Below are 20,565 nucleotides of genomic sequence, written 5' to 3'. Positions count from 1 at the left end.
CTAACCGCAAGCAGGCAGGGTCGTAAATTATCGAATTGCAAATTTGACGTAGTTTCAAGATAAATTCCTTTAGGAACCGGTTTACAGAAAGCGAAATGAAAATTTAATTCAGAATTAAACTAATTCGAATTAAGTTGCCATTTATTTTGCATTGACAAACGTCGAGTTAATCGCGAATTAAAATATAATTGCGATTAACACGTTCTGTAAACCGGCCCTAAGTTTTCTATTAGTTTTGTATTTGTTATTGAAAACAAATCAAAATTATTTATTTAATTATACTAAGAAAAAAACGGTAAAATTATTTCAAATATTTTAGTTCTGCTACAAAATTTATTTTTTGATAATTGTAATACTTTTAAATTAAATAAAAATGTTTACTTTTATAAATACACAATTTACAAGAAAACAAATTATTATTAATGTAATATATTTTTTTGATAAACTGTCAGGATTGCCAACATATTCAGTCATTGTGGATCACTTTGTATTTTAATTGATTTATAAAATAATTTTATTTTGAAAAACAGTTAAAAAAATTATAAAATAATGATTTGTTTTTTCGTCAATGTTTAATTAATGCACAATTTTCTTCAAGAAAAGGTTTGTTAAATTTTTCATTCAAAAAATTACATTTTCATTTAACTTGACCTTTGTCAATGCAAAATAAATGGCCACTTAATTCGAATTAGTTTAATTCTGATTTAAATTTTCATTTCGTTTTCTGTAAACCTGTAAAGGAATTTGTCTTGACACTACGTCAAGTTTGCAAATCCGATAATTTACGACCCTGCGGTTAGAAGGGTCGGCATCCAGCAGAGGCTGGTTGATTGAGGCGTCATTTTCATTTTGTTCGACTGTATATATATACAGAATGTTCCGCCTAAACCCCACTTTGGGAGTTGGAACAATCGTATTTATTTGAAAATTGGTACATAGCCATAAACCATTAAGTCCTCCTAAATGAAAATATTTTCAAGATGGCGGCACTTCCAGTTATACCGGAAGTCGGTCTCAACTTTCTTATTTTAAATGAAAAGCTATATTTTTTACTACGTTTTTGGATCAATCGGGTTATTTTAAGGGAGTTTTTATCAGCTTTCCCTATACCTACATTCTATCTGTCAAAAAATTTTGACATTTATTTTTTGACATTTGACATTTTTCTGTCTATTTAATGATACTGATGATTTTGTATATGTTTTTTTTTACAATTATTTAGTAAAGGTACAAAAATTTTGCCAATAAAAGCCACAAATAATATTGAACAGAGTTACAATTTAGCCTATAGCTTCCTTGTTTCCTCTTCTAATAGCCTGTAGCAAAAAAACTTGGAAAATTATTTTTTCAACAGAAATAAATAGAGTCAAATTGCAAAATTTATACTGTCATAACCTCGAAATTTTTCTAGATAGAATTTTTTTAACATTTTTTCCATCTTACCTTATATGGCATTTTTCTCTGGGGCGCGAGTTCTGGCGCACCTGTATGTATAATAATAATAATAATAATAATAATAATAATAATAATACACTGATCCAGTGATTCAGTGTTGCTATATTACAACAAATTGTCGGTATTATGGAATTCGGTATTTCGAAATTTCGGTATTATGCACGCATTYCAAACAACACTACTAACTACGGCGACATCTGTGAGTTGCTGCTTAAACTATTATTTTAGTTTGACCAGTTATAGTTATGACCAATTATAGTGATGAAAGGTTATAGTGATTTACCTTTTTAGCTTTGCAACGTTTTGGTATATAGTTTTTTTAAAATGAATTATTTTAGTAAAATTCGGTTTTAATTGTGAATTGTTATAATGCTGAACGTTTTAATAATGAACGGTTATAGTACTGAATTATTTTAGGTGTGACCCATTTTAGTTTGAATCTTTTTAGTGTTGAACGGTTTTAGGTAAGAAAGTTTTTAGATGTACGCGCGTCCCCTTTATTTCCACGTAATCACACACGAATGTCCATTTGTTTTACTGGTGGCGTATACTACAACTAGTAGATGTGTTTGCTATTTGATTCAATGTATTTAATTCTAATAATTCTATTCATTGAAATATTTTTTTTTAATTTTATTTAGTGTCTCACTCAAGTTTCTAATGACTTTCCGTCCTCGTTACTTATAGAGATGCACTTTTTTGTCATCACATGCAACTTTTTGCTCAAATTTTGAGCTTGCAGATGATTTTTTACTCAATTTTTGGTCTCACAAACGATTTTTAGTTCTATTTATTGTTACCACAAACAATTAAAACTTTTTTTTAACTTATTAAGCTTCTGATACCTAAATTTTTAACCATACAGGCTGTTCCGTCTAAACCTCACATTAGAAGTATTGGGAGTTCGAGTAATCGTATTTATTTGAAAGTTGGTACATAGCCATGAAAATATTTCAAAAAGTCTGTCTCAACTTTCTTATTTTTAATGGAAAGCTCTATTTTTTTCTGCGTTTTTGGATTAATCGGGTTATTTTAAGGGATTTTTTTATCAGCTTTCCCTATACCTAAATTTAGCCGTTTTTGAAATATTCGGAGTTTTTCAAAAATTTTTGGATTTGTACCTTCCACTTTAAAAATCGGCAAATCTGCAATTTCTTAAAATGTTGAATTCGGTTTTTTTGGCGTTTTAAAGAGAAAGCTTAGATCTTTCTTCAGGTATTTTCAAATTTTGAAAAAAAATCTAACAAACCCCAAAATTTTAAGGTTTCTTTTGCAATAATTTAAATACCCATAACTCATTTTTTTCAAATAATTTTTATTTCACTAAATGGAAGAGAATTTAATTCTGCATCAATCTATATCAACCAAAATTTAATAATTGTCAAGTTATGGTGACTTTTTGTTAAGATTGCGGAAAATCTATTACTACCCACACCCGTTTTTGCATAGTTTGCTATGGAAATCAAAAACTTCAAAATTGTTTCTCAATAAATGTCGACAGTGAATTATTTATTATTTGACAAATAGTGTCAAAATATTGAGAATTAAAGCTACTCAAATTTAAGATTTAATGAATTTATTTTGTATTTATGAAGAGTGTAACAAAATTATGATAATGTAGTTTATTAAACAAATAAAAATAATAAATAATACTGGCTACTTGATAATTAATAGAACTAATATCATGCGATCATTTGAATTGATAATTAGACTAAGTTGAAGAATCAAATAATCAGATTTTGAACGGTAATATTTAATTAGAGTACATTTTTTCCTTCAGTTTCCACTAGTTTATCAATCATAAAGAAAAAAAACTCGCCTACTTAATTATAAATCTGAATTAATTAATAATAATTAAGTTTGAGTAACATTCATTCTCTATATTTTGGCACTATTTGTCAAATAATAATTTACTTGACGTTGACGTTTGTTTAGAGAAAATTTTGACATTTTTGATTTCTATAGCAAACTATGCGAAAACAGGTGTAGGTAGTAATAAATTTTCGCTAGTGTTAACAAAAAGTTACCAACTTGAAAATTATTAGATTTGGGTATAGGGAATGTTAATACAGATCGATGCACAATTAAATTCTCTTCCATTTAGTAAAATAAAAATTGGGGTATTTTATTTGGAAAAATTGAGATATGAGTATTTGAATTATTACAAAAGTTACCTTAAAATTTTGGGATATGTTATTTTTTTTCAAAATTTGAAAACACCAGAAAAAGGATCTAAGCTTTCCCTTTCAAACCCCAAAAAAACAAATTCAAAATCTTAAAAAATGGCACAGTTACCGATTTTTAAAGTATAAGGGGCAGATCTAAAATTTTTTGAAAAACTCCAAATATTCCAAAATCGGCTAAATTTAGGTATAGGGAAAGCTGATGAAAACTCCCTTGAAATAACCCGATTAATCTAAAAACGCAGTAAAAAATATAGCTTTTCATTTAAAATAAGAAAGTTAAGACCGACTTCCGGTATAACCGGAAGTGCCGCCATCTTGTAAATATTTTCATTTAGGAGGACTTAATCGATTATGGGTATGTACCAATTTTCAAATAAATATGCTTATTCAAACTCCCAATAATTTTAATGTGGGGTTTAGATAGAACATCCTGTATAATACACTAGCCTAAATTTTTAACAAAGGCCACAAGTGGTTTTTTCTTAAAATTTTGTGCTTGCTAGCAATTTTTTACTCGATTTTTTGTGACTTTTACCGATTTTTTTACGTATTTTTTGTTACTACAAGAATTAAAAATATAAAAATTTTACATAAATTAGGTATTGATATTTTAACTTTTTTTTAATATTCGTGAAATTACAACCTAAACTCATTATAGTTTACTTCATTTTTATTTTTATGCACTTGAAACTGTAGGTATGTATTTCTTCAAATAAAGTATATTTTCAAGCTTTATTAAGATTAACAATAATAATGTCACCTAATAATCATTATTAGCATTTACCTACACACCAACTACATATAGATAAATACAAGCTTCATTTTTGTTAACAATCCACTACATGAATAAAATTAAAAAATTTAATCTTTATTTCTTTTCACCATTAAAAACAGTAAGCAGGTTATCATGGAATAAATTAGAAACTACATCAAATGATAGAATTTTGGATGCTTTTTAAAATCCTCTCGTTTGGTTCGAATTTTTTCATAGTCATAAACCGATGGATCATCTCCTATTTCCAATTGTTCCAAAATTTCGGGTGAAGTTAAAATCTCCGGTTCATACTCAAACCGATCTGCTATATCAGACCAAATTGGTACTAAAATGTTACAATAATGTAAAAATAATGGCCAAACAACAAACTCACTTTCATCTCTTTTAGCGATAGGCTGTCCGTAATTAAAATTCTGAAATGGTAAAAACTTTTATAGGCGAAAAGTATAAAATAAAAAATACCTCATTTCTCCGACCAATTCTAGGAACAGATTTGGATGCTTTCATGAAAAATTTTCCCATTTCATCAATGTTTGTATTCTTGTTTGTATTGCTGCGACCTATTCTGGGCACATTTTTGGCAGCTTTTAAAACGTAATTTTCTGCAAGTGTTGAATCGAGTAAAACATTGAAAAAAATTACAATTAACAGAATTTGGTAACGACGCATTTTACAAGTTACTATTGATTAATGCAAAGTCCCAACTTGCTTTTATACTCATTTACAGAAACGAAATTAGTATTCAGGGATGATAGACCCACATTGTATTCTGTTTGATTGACTTAAAAAACACCGGGCTTTTATTTATGATGTTTTAATGACATCAATGTTTCGGTTTTATTGGATTTCAACATAGTTTTTTTTTTGACTTAGTTTGTTTTGGGCAAACATACAGTGTGTCCCCGGATAAGTGAAATTACTCTTGTACCTAAAAGATAAAAAAATTTCGATTAAAATTTGTACTTTTTGGGGTTCAGCCCTGCTAGGTTAAAGACTAATTTCTAACATACATTTAGTTTTGAAAAATTAAGTAGGTATGTCTTTGAAATTATCGTCGTGTATAAATTTCGTTTTATTTTGTACTCACCTACCAGAATTTCTTGAATATAATGTGGATAAAAATTACTTTATTTCAGTAGTCGATAAAAGACTACTTTATCTGCTGAAATTAGTTGATAAAAGTACTTTTTAACATCGCTAACTATGATTTTTTATCTTTTTATGTTTATTTCGCAAATCAAAACATTGTATGTTTAGCAATTGTTTTATTATGAATAGAAAAAATTTCACAATTAGATAACACAGGCCGACTTATGAAAAATTTCTGAGAGATGTTTTAATTGTACAATTTGTTTCATGTATTTAGAAGTAGTATTTAGTAGTATTTCGATTACATCTAGATTTTCTACAGAATTAGGAACTAACTAAATTTTTTAAAAATTACTTATTTCACGTATTGATAGTTGAAAATTGTATTTTAAATAAAAATGTTATTTTTATTCTTATTTTTTGAATTATTTGACGCGAAATAATTTTATCTTATGATAGAAGGTACAACCATGATACCATCACCATTGTAGGAACCAGCAAAAATATACAATATTTGTATACCATGTTAAATCTGTATGTTCGCGATTTATCAGTTCCAGGCGATTTCTAATTACTTTTTGTTTCGTTTATTATTTCTATTATTATGTTTTGTTAAAATTAAACCAAAATAAAGATATGTTTTTTTTTTAACGAAATGTTTTTCTATTTTTGAAATTTGGTTTTTCGATTTTTGCTAGTTACTCACGGTATGAATTTTTAAAATAAGATTAAATCATCAAATTGAAGTGTATTGAAAAATTCTGTCGCTTGCGCTATAAAAACTTGTTTTTACGCAATTATAAATATTTTGTGATGAGCATATCTTTGATTTAAAAGTGTTAAATAGTATTCTGAAGAATTAGATTAGATTAAAAAGAGTTATATACTGCGTGATCCAAAAAAGTAATCCAAGATGGAATACATACTTATTAAAATTCACTCATAATTGTAGCAGAATTTTATTTTGCTTTTGTTGTTACAATATTTTTTAATGCAATCTCTACCGTATTTATTTATTTAAAGACATATCATAAGGACAAACTGATTTTTTTAAATTTCTAAGCTCATTCTCAGCACATTCAGTAACTGTGTGCAAATAGTAATCAGGCCAAAGCGAAATTTCAATATTAATCAAATCTACACATGTTGGAACAATATCATTAATCTTATTTACATAATTAGCAGTCATAAGATTATAAGCATCTGTAATTACATCTTCAGCTTTTTGGGCATTTGAAATATAAAAATAAAAACAATCATCATTTTTATGAAGTGCTTGGCACTGTCCTCTACTTCGTGCTTGACAGCCCATCATATTATTAAAAAGTCCATTGGCTTCCATGACGGTACTATTGTATAAACTCCAGTAAACATCTCGATACAAAGTAACGCATTCAGTTGTTCTGTCAATAAGTTTAGTACGCATTCCTTCAATTACACTGGAGTAATCATAATTGCAAGTAGTTACGTTTAACCTGTTTACACTTTCTTGAGCGGCTTGTATGTAAAATTTTGTACTATCTAATTTTCTATTAACGGTGTTAGTTATGTTACTTTGCATATAATGCATTAGATCAAGTTCACGCGAATAATATTTCTCTATGAGGTTGACAGCACCGTTTTGTCTACTGAATGCGACTTTCTGGAATTTTTGAAAAGCTGCGACTGCATCATCTTCAGCGGTCCTAAGTGATTGTGAATCTCCTGCTACCACCTATAAATGAAATTATTGAAATAAGTATAGAAAAGGACAACAAAGTGTTTCATATAATTTTATGAGTTTTAAAATATATAGGATCTGCCAGAACTCGCACCCCAGAGAAAAATGTCATGTAAAGGATACCAAGAGCATGAAAAAAATGTTAAAAAAATTCTTTCTATAAAAGTTTCGAAGTTATGAGAGCTTAAATTTTGCACTTTGACTCTATTTATTTCTGTTGGAAAAATAATTTCCAAGTTTTTTTGCTACAGGCTGTTAGAAGAGGAAAGAAGGAAGCTGTATCCTAAATTGCAACTCTATTATTATTTGTGGCTTTTATTGGCAAAATTTTAGTACCTTTACTAAATAATTATAAAAAATTATCTTATCTTACTTGAAATTTTTCTCTGGGGCGCGAGTTCTGGCGCTTTCTGGTGTTTCAGAACTCGTGTCTCAGAGGTAAGGTAAGATATCAGGAACATGGGAAAAAATGTTTAAAAATGTTTATCTACAGGGTGTTTCGTTTTTATTGTTACAAATTTAAACAGGTGATAGGATATTCAATTTTAAGTTAAAAGTTTTATATGCACTTGTACTGAAAAATATTATATAAGAGAGCTACATCCTCTGAAAGAGGTGCATTTTTAATGGATTTTTTCCAATATTTCAGAAACCATTGTAAATAAAATTTGGTACAACTGGTAACTTTTATACACTCAAACGAATTTAGAGATAAAATGTCAAAATTTTTACTCAGGGGCGTCCTAAACAGTGAGGGTTTAGGGTAAAAAGTACCCTAACTATTTTGGCTATTGCCACTTTCAGCCACAAAATTTTAAATTCCATAGTTTTTCCCAAAAAAGAGGTCTCTTGCGTTTTTTCGATACAACTTATCGTTTTTGAATAAAATCAGTTTACAATTTGTCTTACAGACCATAAAGAGGATAAAAATTAAAAATTAAATTTGTTTCACCGTTTAAGACGCCCGTGATTAAAAATTTCGACAACTGATCTTTGAATTCGTTCAGGTGTTTAAAGGTTATCAGCTCTACCAACTTTTATCTATTCTGTAACAGTGGGAAACCTCCGTTACAAAATGCATCCATTTCAGGGGATGTAGCTCTTTTACATAACATTTTTTGATACAAATTTACCTATAGAAAACTTTTGTCTTAAAATTAAATATTCTATCACCTGTTTAAATCTGTAACTGTAACAATAAAAACGGAACACCCTGAATACACATTTTGAAATTAGAAAAATAATTTTTCAAGTTTTTTTTCTACATGCTATTAAGTAGAAGAGGAAACAGAGCAACTGTATTTTGAATTGTAACTATGTTTAACGTATTTCTGGCTTTTATTGGTAAAAATTTTGTACCTTTACTAAATAATAATGAAAATACATATACAAGATCAACAGTAATATACACTGTGCGATCAAAAAAAAATTAGAGTAGGCGACGATTAATACCCTACAGTTGGCAACACGTTGGCTGGGAATCTGGGCTGGAAATTTTCCGCACAAACTGAAAGTGAAAATGACCATTCACCGTTTTCTTCTTGTATTATAGTTGTAATAACAACAATAACAATAGCAACAATACAAATTTTCTGCTCTAAAGTGTATATTATTTCACTCAAAATGAATAAAATGCAAACTTGTCAGTTTCCGCTGACATTTGATGTCAAAAATCAGGATTGCCACCTGAAGGACTTTAATCACCGCCTACTCTAATTTATTTTTTTTGATCGCACGGTATTTATTAAATAAACATAAAACAAAGTCAAATGTAAAGAAATATGTGTCAAAATTTTTTGACAGATAAAATTTTCTAAACATTTTTCTCATGTTCCTGATGGTATTTTATTTTACTTGGAATTTCTCTTTGGGGCGCGAGTTCTGAACTGTATGTACTCGTAGGTAGGTAACATACCTACCTCCAACCAAATACCTCAGGGTTAAGTCTGTAATAACATTGATATTTTGTTGATGAAATAAAATCCTTGAACAAGTGATTGTGTCTTTTAATTAAGTATTGTTTTTGTTTTCAATTATATTTTTTTTGATCCATTTTAGGTTGAGATATGATATCAAGAACCAAGGCCGTAACCAGGATTTTATTGGGAGGGGTTCTTGTTGGTCTATGAAAATGTAATGAAAGAAGGCCGATTAAAAAGCAAAAATCTCTAAGTGCACGTTTTTATTTTAAATTGAAATAAGAGATCCTACTTAAACATAAAAAAATACAAATTAATTCACAAAAGCAACAAAAAATAAAATTATTTTTTAATATTTTTATTGTTACAAATTTAAATAGGAGATAGGAGAGAATATTCATTTTTAAAACAAAAATTTTCTATGAACATATATCGAAAAATGCTACGCAAGGGGTGCGTCTTTTAATAGGTTTTTTTTTCATATTTCCGAAATCATTTTAGAAAAACATTTCAAGGTTTGGTACAGATGATAACTTTTATACACCTAAACAAGTACAAAAATAAAATGTTGAAATCAAACTAGATAGGATTAGGGTAAAAAATTACTCTAACTATATTGCCTGTGGTTTCTTGCCACTTTCAGCAACAAAATTTCATAGTTTTTCATAAAAAAGAGCCTTTTGTGTTTTTCCGATACAATTTACGAATATTTAGTAAAAATCGGTTTAAAAATTTATGTTACAGACCATAAACAGCATAAAAATTAAAAATTAAATTTGTTTTACCGTTTAGGATGCCTTTGATTAAAAATTTTGTTATTTGGCATTTGTTTAGGTGTACATATAAAGGTACCAAATTTTGTAATTTTATCTATTCTGAAATATTAGGAAAAACCCTTTAAAAAACGTACCTTTTTTAGGGGGTGTAGCTCCTTTTCATAGCATTTTTCGAAACACTTTTGTCTTAAAATTAAATATTCTATCAACTATTTAAATTTGTATCTAACAATAAAAATGAAACACTGTATAATTAACACATGAAAAATTAATTCACAAAAATTTAAAATTAACTCACTAAAATAACAAAAAAACTAAATTTTTAACACTTATAACACTATATAACAAAGTGCTCAGCATTTCGGGGGGGATTTGAACCCCCTAATCCCCCCCTTGGGTACAGCCCTGTCAAGAACCATTTTTTAATGACGCATGCCCTTTTTGTTTTTTGAGACTTTGAGGTCGGTAGGTACTTTTAATTATCTTACCTATTTTTGAAAAATCTTTGCCTCTGATTGGCAATAAGTAATTATTATTTAATAAATCTTAAATTTATTTTTATCAATTCAAACAATGAAAGAGTGAAGATCTACTTCAGTTACTAAAAATGTTGACATTAATTACTGCCACTTATTTGAAGAGTGTACAAACTAAAGAAGACTTCAATTTATCAATAGGTATTTTTAATCAAATTTGTACTGATTGCATTTTATAGGCACAAGTCTCGTAAAATTATACATTTGAAACACTTTGTATAAAAAAAAACTTTTACTTACTGTAAAAAGGCAAATGTAAAAAAGTAGCAAGAGTCTGGAAAACATATTTGTTTAATATCAGTTTTTAGAGAACTAAAAAAGATTTAAAATTGACAACATTTTATAGTAAGAAGATTGTGATCAAATTTCGATAACATTATTAATATGTTCTAATTTTTTATTATAATAACACGATTTGAGGAAAAGTTTGATTTGAAAACAGCATTCATTTAGATTAAGATTACGATAATTTATATTAACAATGCACTTAGATTAAAATCATATCCATTTTTATTAATAATTTTGACACACTTACAAACAAATGCAATCAAAGATCAATTATCAACTTTATAAATATGATATAAATACTACAGGATTTATCATTCAACAAGCATTTATTTTACTGCACCTTATACAAGATGACAATTCTGTGTGTGTTTTTCTCTGTACTTATAATACAGGTATTATTGTGTTTTCATTTTGACAAAAGTTTTACTTTACTTATAAATTTCAGGGAGCATTTGGAAGCAGTATTGAAGATGCTGAAAAAGCTTTACAAGAATTGAATGATTTCAGTTTGGAGATTCAGCGTGATCTTCGTGCAACAACGGATAAACAGTCTGCTATTCTCCATGATAATGTACATGAATTAGAAGTTTCAGCTACACAAGAAATCAGAAATCAAATTGCATCTGTTTCCGACAAAATTAAAACTTTGACAGCAAACGTTGAGTCCATTGTTGATAATATTGATTATTGTCAAAATGTTACTGAAAAAAATTTGGAAACATTTGGTGAAGAATTAGAGAAAAAGTTAAAAGAATGCAGTGATCATTTAATTATGGCAGGAAACGGTATGTTGCATTCAACATGGAGTAAGATTTTGTACGATTACGATTTTCATTATAACTGCAACAAAGAGAGTTTATGGCAATGTAATTATGAAAATGCGACTTGTGCTGATAGTGTAATAGGGTTTATAGAGTTTGCTAAATCAAATATGCAAAATACATCGAAAATAATCACGGTTGAGATGTTAAATAGAGTAACAGGGATGAGTTTTCCTTGTAGAGATATGGCTGTTCAAGAAATAGAGAATTATTCTGCCCTAATTCTGAATTATGTTAGTTCATGTTTGAAAAATTTAGGCGATGTTGTTTTTGAGCCTCGTTGTTAGAAATAGGAAAAATCCAAGTATTTATTTTACGATCTATACCTAATAATTAAATCTGTATCAATATTTATTACTTATTAATTTAAATGATAATAAAATGTACATTAAATTAGAAATTGTAAAAATTAAATTAATTTTCTTACATGAAGAAATTAATTTTTTTAATAGAAAAATTCTCACATCCTAAACCATAATTAAATTATATAAGTCTCCTAACAGAGAATAAAGTGACGCATTATTCTCTCGTTTTTTACTAACAATGTAGTATTTTATTTCCTCGGGAATAAAAAATAAATGAAATACCGATTTTAACTCTTAAAAACTGCAAATATAAAGTGGAATGAGATACCTAAACAAATTTCTTGCTATTTGTTTTTACTCTTAAAATTGTAATTGAATGAACTGTATATTTGTCAAATTGACACTTGACAAATATAATTTTCTTATGTTATTGATTCTTAAGAATGTAAATATACAGGTGCGCCAGAACTCGCGCCCCAGAGAAAAATGCCATATAAGGTAAGAAATGTTTTAAAAAAAATTTATCTATAAAAATTTCGAAGTTATGAGAGTTTGAATTTTGCACTTTGACTCTACTTATTTCTGTTGGAACAATAATTTTTCAAGTTTTTTTGCTATAGGCTATTAGAAAAGGAAACAAAGAAGCTGTATCCTAAATTGTAATTCTGTTCAATGTTGTTTGTGGCTTTTATTGGCAAAATTTTTGTACTTTTACTAAATAATTGTAAAAAATCATATACAAGATCATCAGTATCATTAAATAGACATAAAAAAATGTCAAATGTAAAAAAAATAAATGTCAAAATTTTTTGACAGATAGAATTTTTGAAACATTTTTTCCATGTTCCTGGTATCTTTTCTTACTTGAAATTTTTCTCTGGGGCGCGAGTTCTGGCGCACCCTGTATATCTATGGAATTGGAATATCTGTGTTATGTGTCCAGTGGCGGACGATACAGAATTTTTTTTAACCCACCATGATATTTTTTTTAATTGAAGATTATGATCTAAAAATGACCTCTCATTAAACAGAATTGTTTTTAGTCAGTCCTTTTTTTAATAAATTGTTAATGCTGCGTTCCGAGCCCATCACGAAAATTTTCCGAACTTGAACGAGGGGGTCGTTTCATGACTTTGGTCGTTGGAGAGCCCGGTTTTTTGTGCAGGTGCTCCTATTAGGTATTCCAAATTGATTGAAAAAAAATTTTGCTAGTGCAAACGATAGAGGATTATACAGACTTCAATTTAGTACTTTGATATAGTTCAAAATTTTTAACGAATGGTAGTGAGATCATAAAAACCAAATTTGAAAAAAAATTACTTTATTGGATTAATTTCTACATGAAAAAATTCCTTAATTTTTTCAAGTAATAATTGTGAAAAAAGAATAATGCAAAAGTTGATAGGTTTTGAGTAATTAACATCTTAATATTGAAAATCTGAAAGTTTCAATAATTTATGGTTGGGTTTGTGGTAATTGGTGATCAGGCCAAAATTTCTTAACAAAAGATAAAGGGTCGCAATGACATTTATGACGTACCTGAGCTCTATTGTGAAATTAGCAGCACATCATCCCAAATTTGGTCATAAATTACCAGAATTCCGAATTTTCAATATTAATTAGGTACTCAAAATCTATCAACTTTTACATTATTCAATTTACTATTAGAAAAAATCAAGGAATTGTATCATGTAGAAAAAATTCCAATAAACAAATTTTCTTTTTACAATTTTAGTTTTTAGGGTTTCACTGACATACGCTAAAAATTTTGAACAATATAAAAATACTAAATTGAAGTCTATAATCCTCTATCGTTTGCACTAGCAAAAAAATTTTTTAATCAATTGAAAATATTTATTTTTCGACCGGCCCTAAAACTTGGGACAGGCTGTACATATTATTTGTGGCATATTATATTTTCATTTTTGTTGTGCAATAATCAAGTATTTCTGCTAATGTACAGTTATGGAATTAAAATTTCGGGCAGTATTTTTCTGTCACTTCAAAAAGTTTACTGTAAACTACCTTTTACTGTCATCATGACTGACATTTGACAATTAAACTTTTCTGTCAGTGACGTTATTTTTTAAGTCAAAATGACATGAACATGACAAGAATAAAAAATGAGGTTATTAATGTAAAGGTTGTTTTAGAGTTTACATTATGAAAATGACAGTACTGCCCAAAATTTTAATTCCGCAACTGTACAAACTTTTTTGTTTGTACGTATTATATGTCATTCAAGTGTTATAATTTTTCGATATATTAAAATTTGGTAGAATTTAACCTCATTTGATAAGATCATTGAAATAATGCGTTCGTTATGCGACTAACTTTTAGATCATACCCGTTGCCATATTAAAAGTATGGTATCATCCTTAAATAGCCAATGGTAAACCTGCTATTAATAATTGTAACCATGACAACTAGTGATAGTGGGAGTAAAATAGGCGGGTTCAAGTACAGCATGCGCTTTATTGAAGTGTATAGTACGACTACAAACCACGCTTTGTAGATTCAATTTAAAGAAACTGAAACCAAGGTCTTTCAATAGTAAGCCTAGTGGCTAACAGATGGCGCACAGAGTTTTAAACTGGAGAAAGATAAAATAAGTCATTAATTACTTTTGCTTTATATGTTTTTTAATTGCTTTTACTAACATATACAGATTAAATGTACTTAAGTGGACTCACAATGAAATATGATATTAAAAGTTAAAGATAACGTAATGAGTACTTTACATTGCGATTTGTTAAGGAATAAGTAAGATACCTGTACGTAGTATGTAAAAACCAACTAAAAGTATCGAAGTATCTAGGAATTATTTCATAAAATTGTTTTTTAAAACTCAAACATGTAGCACCACCAAAAAATGTATTCTTTTTTTTTTTGTTTATTTCTTCAGCAAATCTTTTTTAAATATATTATAGTTTTTACAACAATACATATTGAATTAAAATTCTTAAAACCCTTATAAGGAAACGTTTTTAGTGATAACAGTAATATTTACCTTAGTCAAGTAAATCAGATATTAGAAACCTACACTACCTTCGAATGAGACGTTCTGAATATCGAAATTAGTACTGTAAGTGTGTAAATATACAGGGGCGTCAGAACTCGCGCCCCAGAGAAAAATGCTATATAAGGTAAGATACTAGGAACATGGAAAAAATGTTAGAAAAATTTTATGTATAAAAATTTCGAAGTTATGAGAGTTTAAATTTTGCACTCTGACTATTTATTTCTGTTGAAAAAATAATTAATAATAAGTTTTATACAAGATCATTAGTATCATTAAATAGACATAAAAAATGTTAAGTGTGAATAAATAAATTGTGACAGATAGGTTTTTTTAAACATTTTTTCCATGTTCCTGGTATCTTATCTTACTTGAAATTTTTCTCTGGGGCGCGAGTTCTAGCACACCCTATATAGAGTGTTAAAAAAAGATTGTAAAATATTTTAGGAGGTAATAGTATGGATCAAAATAAACATAGAAGTCTTAGTAAACATGGGTCCGCTAAGTAACGGTTTTGGAGATATCGAATGTGATTTTTTTTTAGAATTTTTACTAGAAGCTTTTCTTTTTTTTGTTTAAACAAATTGCAAATAAATGTTTCAAAAAACGAATAATTTTCGATATCTCAGAAACCGTTACTTTTGAAATATTGTACAATCTTTTTTTTAACACCCTGTATTGTAATGAATTTTTTTAAATTGTCTCAAAAAATGTCTGATGTTTTATAAAGTCAAAAATAACAATCCGGTAAGTGTTGCTTACTTACATTTGTATCGGCTCTGGTACCGTAGTAAGTTCATTTACCGGACTCAAACTGATGGAGCCGGAAAGCTTAATTTACCGGACAATATAAAGTAAATAATATTTTATGAATAAAAGAAAATTTTTGTCTCTACTTTTAAAACTTTCTTATTCTTCGTAAAAGAAACGCACTTTCATTTATATTACCTCTTTATGACACAACTATATGTTTTCACTATAAAATATTTGTCTTGAACAAGTTTTGTTACTATACACTTTCAAGTAATTCATTCATCTTCAAGACTCTTCACAAACCATCTCTGTGAAGCACATTTCATTTTCAGCACTCAACATCGGTTTGCACAAATCTCTACATATTTTCGAGCGCCTTTACAAATTCGTATAATTAGTCTCGTTCGAAATCGTAAAACTCGTCGTTCGTAAACTTGGTCTGTGAACCGATCCAAGACAAAGAGAATCTGACCAAGTGGGAGTTAAAATCGGCTGATGTAAATTAGAGACGTTGAAATGTCTGTTTCAGGTAAGTGTAACAAGGACATTATATTATAATTCTTTCTAACAAATGACCTAAATACAATTAGAGAAACAATTAAGTGTCACAATCTTCGAAATCACCTGTTATAAATTATATTAGATAATAATAATCGGTTAAATTGTCTTGTGAATAAATTTGCTTGAGAACCTACACGTCGTTAATTTTCTCTCTGACTGTACACCCAGAAAGGCGTTGATGCCTGTAAAGATCCTGTTAAAAATGTATTATTTTTTCTTTCAGAGATGCCGACTGGCGCCGTTTAAAGAACTAATTTATTAATTAAAGCAACTACAAATATCACCGCTCGCATTGTTTTAAACACTCTCTATTTAACTGGTGTGACTCGTAATTGACTATAGTAAAAAAGTTGAACACAAAGAAATTTAAATAAATGTCAGAGTTAATTAGTCGTATGCTGAATGGAGATCTTAGGGTGGAAGGCCTCCCATTAAAAAGGTGGCGTTTTTTAGAAGTGAACTCAACTCAATTTTAAGTTTGCGTAACTTTTATCTATCAATAACAAACGCAGGACTACACGTTTTTCTAGCAAAAAATTAAACTTTCAAGATGCAGTTATAGAAATTATTAGCAATTATTACTCGACATTTTTAGGAAAAAAAAACGTTGGTTGCGCTTGTTTGTTTTGGCAAATTGCAAAATAATGTATACTGCATAAATAATAATTTTAAATAACTTTGCACTGAAATCTAGCAACGGATATAATTTTTCAATCACACCTTGAAGTGCTCTTCTGGGATTGGTGGATTTAAGAGTCTAATAACTTTCTTATGCAAGCAAAAATTACTTCTTCGGATGCACTTTTTGGCGATCTATTGCCGCTGACACTTGACATTTTTCACTGGGGCGCGAGTTCTGGCACACCCTGTATATCCATGGAGTCTTCAATACAGTTCCAGTCGAGTTCCTGTAATTGAGACCCACAATTGTCTTTATTTTTTCTCCAAATTTTTTGCAATTAGTGGCTTCTACCGATCTAGAATGAAACAAAAATTTCCTTATATCAAACGCAATGCCAAAATTTTACAAAAAGTAGTATACAAAACGACAAAAAATAAAACTCGGTATAAAGAGGTTCTACTGTCTCCCAGAAATTACGCAACGAACGCAATGCAACTAACTAAAGTTCTACAAAAAGTTGTTCTGCAGATATCAAGCTATTTTGAAATTTCCAGGTGCTGATCTTGAAATAATAGAGAGTATAATACATACTTCCTACATACATCTATTTTTTGGTTGCTCTGAAATCACTCTCCAAATTTTATAAAATTTTATGTAAAATAGTTTAGGGAATTTGCCTGAGGAAATCGTTTCCCCTTAAAAGAAGTATTTTTTTTATTTTAAATGTCGAGCAACCAAAAACACTTCGCTAGCCAAAACTATTATTATTTCAATAGATTTCGGAGTTTCATCATTCGATGGATAATTGAGGCGTTTGGAATTAGAGTGAACTAGCCTAATAGTAAGTATAGGTATTATGTTATTAGGAGTAAAAGTGATACCTAGTTTATGTGATGAAGCTACGTTCGGCAAACAGGCGAATAATTCATGTGAGCCACATAAACTCACATTTACTCCAAATAACATAACGCTTTTAGATCGACAGGAAAGAAGAACACTATGTATAATTAACAAGTAATAAACAAAACAATCAAGATGCTTTGCCATGAAATCATATCAAACTTCACGCGTCAGTATCGAAATTTGTATTGAGACTTTTGAAAGTGTTGATTGATTTAACTAGTGAATATCTAGTGCAGTTAGTAGTACAAAATATCGAATGCTGATGATCTACAATGTACCTTTTCAGAAATTGCTCAAGCAGTAAAAGAAACAAGAAAAAATGTCATGGAAAAATTAAAAACGTTTAAGCGAGAAAAACAGAATTTTTACTCTATGTCTGAAAGGTACGATGGGCATTAGAAAACTAATCTACCTAGCAATAAAACAAAAGATGTACATCAATACACTTGCGCCATTTCTCCTCCAGTAAAAGTTTTTTCCTTTAGTAATCGAAAAAGAAAAAGAAAAAGGTTAGACGGAAGCAAGTCTGGACTATAGGGAGGATGGTCTGTCTTAACGAAGCTGCAATTTTGGCAACTTTATGCACGATCGCATTGTCAGCAGCACAAACACTTCTCAATAAGAAAAAAATGAGTTTTTTCTGGTAAATTTCTTTACGTAAATTTTCAACGTGTTTGCATAGATGTCAGCATTTATTGTTGTCTTTTTGGGCATACATTCAATGAGAAGGATGTTCCTGATGCCCCGAAAAAACATTTTCACTTCGGGGATCCTCTTCGACGGATTCTCGTCCCCATCGTAACTGTTTCGGCTAAAATTTTATTGTGTAATGTGATAGTGTACCATCCTTATAGACGGAATTATTTATTCTCTCACGGATTGTTTTCGGTTAATGGCCCTCTTTTGTCAAACATTTTATGGCACTGCGTTACTCTAATTTTAAGTTACTCAGTTTTCCTCACAATTTTCTTTATAAATTGGAAACTAATTATCACAGTTAACTCAAATTTTACAGATAATGTTAGAATACAGGCTGTCCCAGCGAGTTGAAAAAGTCCATTAGTGACCTTTAAATGGTAAAATTAAAACAAAATTGTATAGGACATTAATAGATACCTACTAATCTAGTGCATCACTTAAAATTATTTTCAACCATACAGCATGTCCCAAAAATAAGTTGCAATACAAACTTGTGTTTTTTTAAATGAGATACCATATGTCTCTTGCCATTGTTGGATGTAGCCTTTTAAAACAATGTTTTTACGCTAAACTGTTATTAGTCGATTTCGCTTAGTGTTAGAAATAAGACGTTTTTTTTTGACGAAAACATGTACTTTTTAAAAATTTATTTCACAAGATACAGAATTTAAAGCTGTAGCAGGTTTGTCTTTGTAAAGATTAATAAATTAAGAATAACTTAAAAACTTTAAATGGAACACCCTATTTTTTATTTTTGCATCTATAATATGTTAATAAATTGTCTTTCTTAAAAACTTTTAATGTCTAGAATTGATAAATGAAAAGATATAACAAAGCCTATCAATATCTGAGCATTGTTGATACTATGGCAACCATAGTAATTCCACCATGGATCCCTTATCCCTTGATTTATCCACAAATTGTAAAAGCCGTTATAAATACTCAAATTATTTTATTGTAAAGATAATGAATAATGGATTCAGTTTAACACAAATGTGATTATTAAGTGATATTTTTTCCATCTCTTATGCAACTGTGCACTTTTTAGCTACTGAAACAATAGTAATTATTTTTTTTAATGTTTAATGTTAAATATCTTTTTAGTTATTGATTATAAATACCTATAAGTAAATAAGTTTAGAAAGACAATTTAATAATCTTTTAAATGCAAAAACAATGAATAGGGTGTTCCATTAAATTTTTTTAAATTATTGCAAATGCAACACACTAAAAAAATGTTACAACCTTATAGCTTGTATTTTCTTCTTTTGTGGTAGTAAAAAAATATTTCTAGATGTCTTAGTTTTTGTGTAATAAATTCTAAAAAGTGTATGTTTTCGTCAAAAAAAAACATCTTACTTTTAAAACTAATCGACCTATAAAAGTTTAGCTTAAAAACACTGTCATAAAAATCTACATCTAAAAACTCTACATATGGTGTTTTATTTAAAAAATTACAAGTTTGTATTCTAACTTATTTTTGAGACCCGCTGTATAGTTAAAAAAAAATTAGACGATGGACTAGATTAGTATCTACCAATGTCCTATATAATTTTTTTTAATTTCACCATTTAAAGGTCACTAATGGACTTTTTCAACTCTGGGACAGCCTGTATATGGCACTATTTGATAAATTATGCTTGAGCGTTTCAATTGTTTTTTTTTATGGCTAGGGATATTTCTTTTCTAGTGCCTCTCGCACCTAAAACTTTACTTGTGTTATTTAGTCATAAGAGGGTCATTTTTTGCGGATAAAGCTTATTTTTTTAATTTTTGAAGATGTAAATTTTTGATGATATTTTTATAGTTCTCTTCTAATAATTCAAAGAAGTGTTTATGTATTGTGAACATTTTATGACATTGAAATTAATTAATTGCATCTGATTTCTTCTAAAATAAATTTAATGTTTTATTTTGTTATCTTTACTTGCTATTATTCATGATATTTGTACCACTTGAAGCCTCGTGAGAATGTAAGTAATAATATTCGTTTATTAGTTTCGTTATAGTTTTACTCAAACATAACATAAAATTCTAAAACTGCTTATTTCATACTTGTGTCATGAACAATGAAAAGTTGGTTTAAGATGCTGGAAGACAAAAAAATTGTTTTCAAAAAACAGAAAGCAAAGTCAACA

At 28.7% G+C, this 20,565-nt stretch overlaps 3 protein-coding genes across 3 annotated transcripts; 1 reads left to right on the top strand and 2 right to left on the bottom strand.

The window, feature by feature from the left end:
- Window positions 1-4,361: 4,361 nt before the first annotated feature.
- On the bottom strand, window positions 4,362-5,381 carry LOC123011288. The gene is made up of 3 exons (XM_044408658.1): window positions 4,879-5,381; window positions 4,790-4,829; window positions 4,362-4,741 (listed from the first exon to the last, which is right to left on the bottom strand). Exons 1-3 carry the CDS (start codon window positions 5,083-5,085, stop codon window positions 4,566-4,568), a joined length of 423 nt encoding a protein of 140 aa, XP_044264593.1. The 5' UTR covers window positions 5,086-5,381; the 3' UTR covers window positions 4,362-4,565.
- Window positions 5,382-5,578: 197 nt separating this feature from the next.
- Window positions 5,579-10,757, bottom strand: LOC123011354. Its single transcript, XM_044408746.1, has 2 exons — window positions 10,697-10,757; window positions 5,579-7,219 (listed from the first exon to the last, which is right to left on the bottom strand). Exons 1-2 carry the CDS (start codon window positions 10,739-10,741, stop codon window positions 6,515-6,517), a joined length of 750 nt encoding a protein of 249 aa, XP_044264681.1. The 5' UTR covers window positions 10,742-10,757; the 3' UTR covers window positions 5,579-6,514.
- A 329-nt stretch (window positions 10,758-11,086) lies between these two features.
- On the top strand, window positions 11,087-11,991 carry LOC123011405. Its single transcript, XM_044408815.1, has 2 exons — window positions 11,087-11,136; window positions 11,190-11,991. The coding sequence occupies exons 1-2, from the start codon at window positions 11,095-11,097 to the stop codon at window positions 11,850-11,852; spliced, it is 705 nt and encodes a 234-aa protein (XP_044264750.1). The 5' UTR covers window positions 11,087-11,094; the 3' UTR covers window positions 11,853-11,991.
- The last annotated feature ends 8,574 nt before the right edge of the window (window positions 11,992-20,565 follow it).

This window comes from Tribolium madens, unplaced genomic scaffold (genome assembly GCF_015345945.1).
Source record: "Tribolium madens isolate multiple individuals breed KSU strain unplaced genomic scaffold, Tmad_KSU_1.1 Scaffold_91;HRSCAF=231;Tcas5.2_LG7, whole genome shotgun sequence".
NCBI lineage: Eukaryota > Metazoa > Arthropoda > Insecta > Coleoptera > Tenebrionidae > Tribolium > Tribolium madens.
This window is presented reverse-complemented; position numbering and strand designations above follow the sequence as displayed.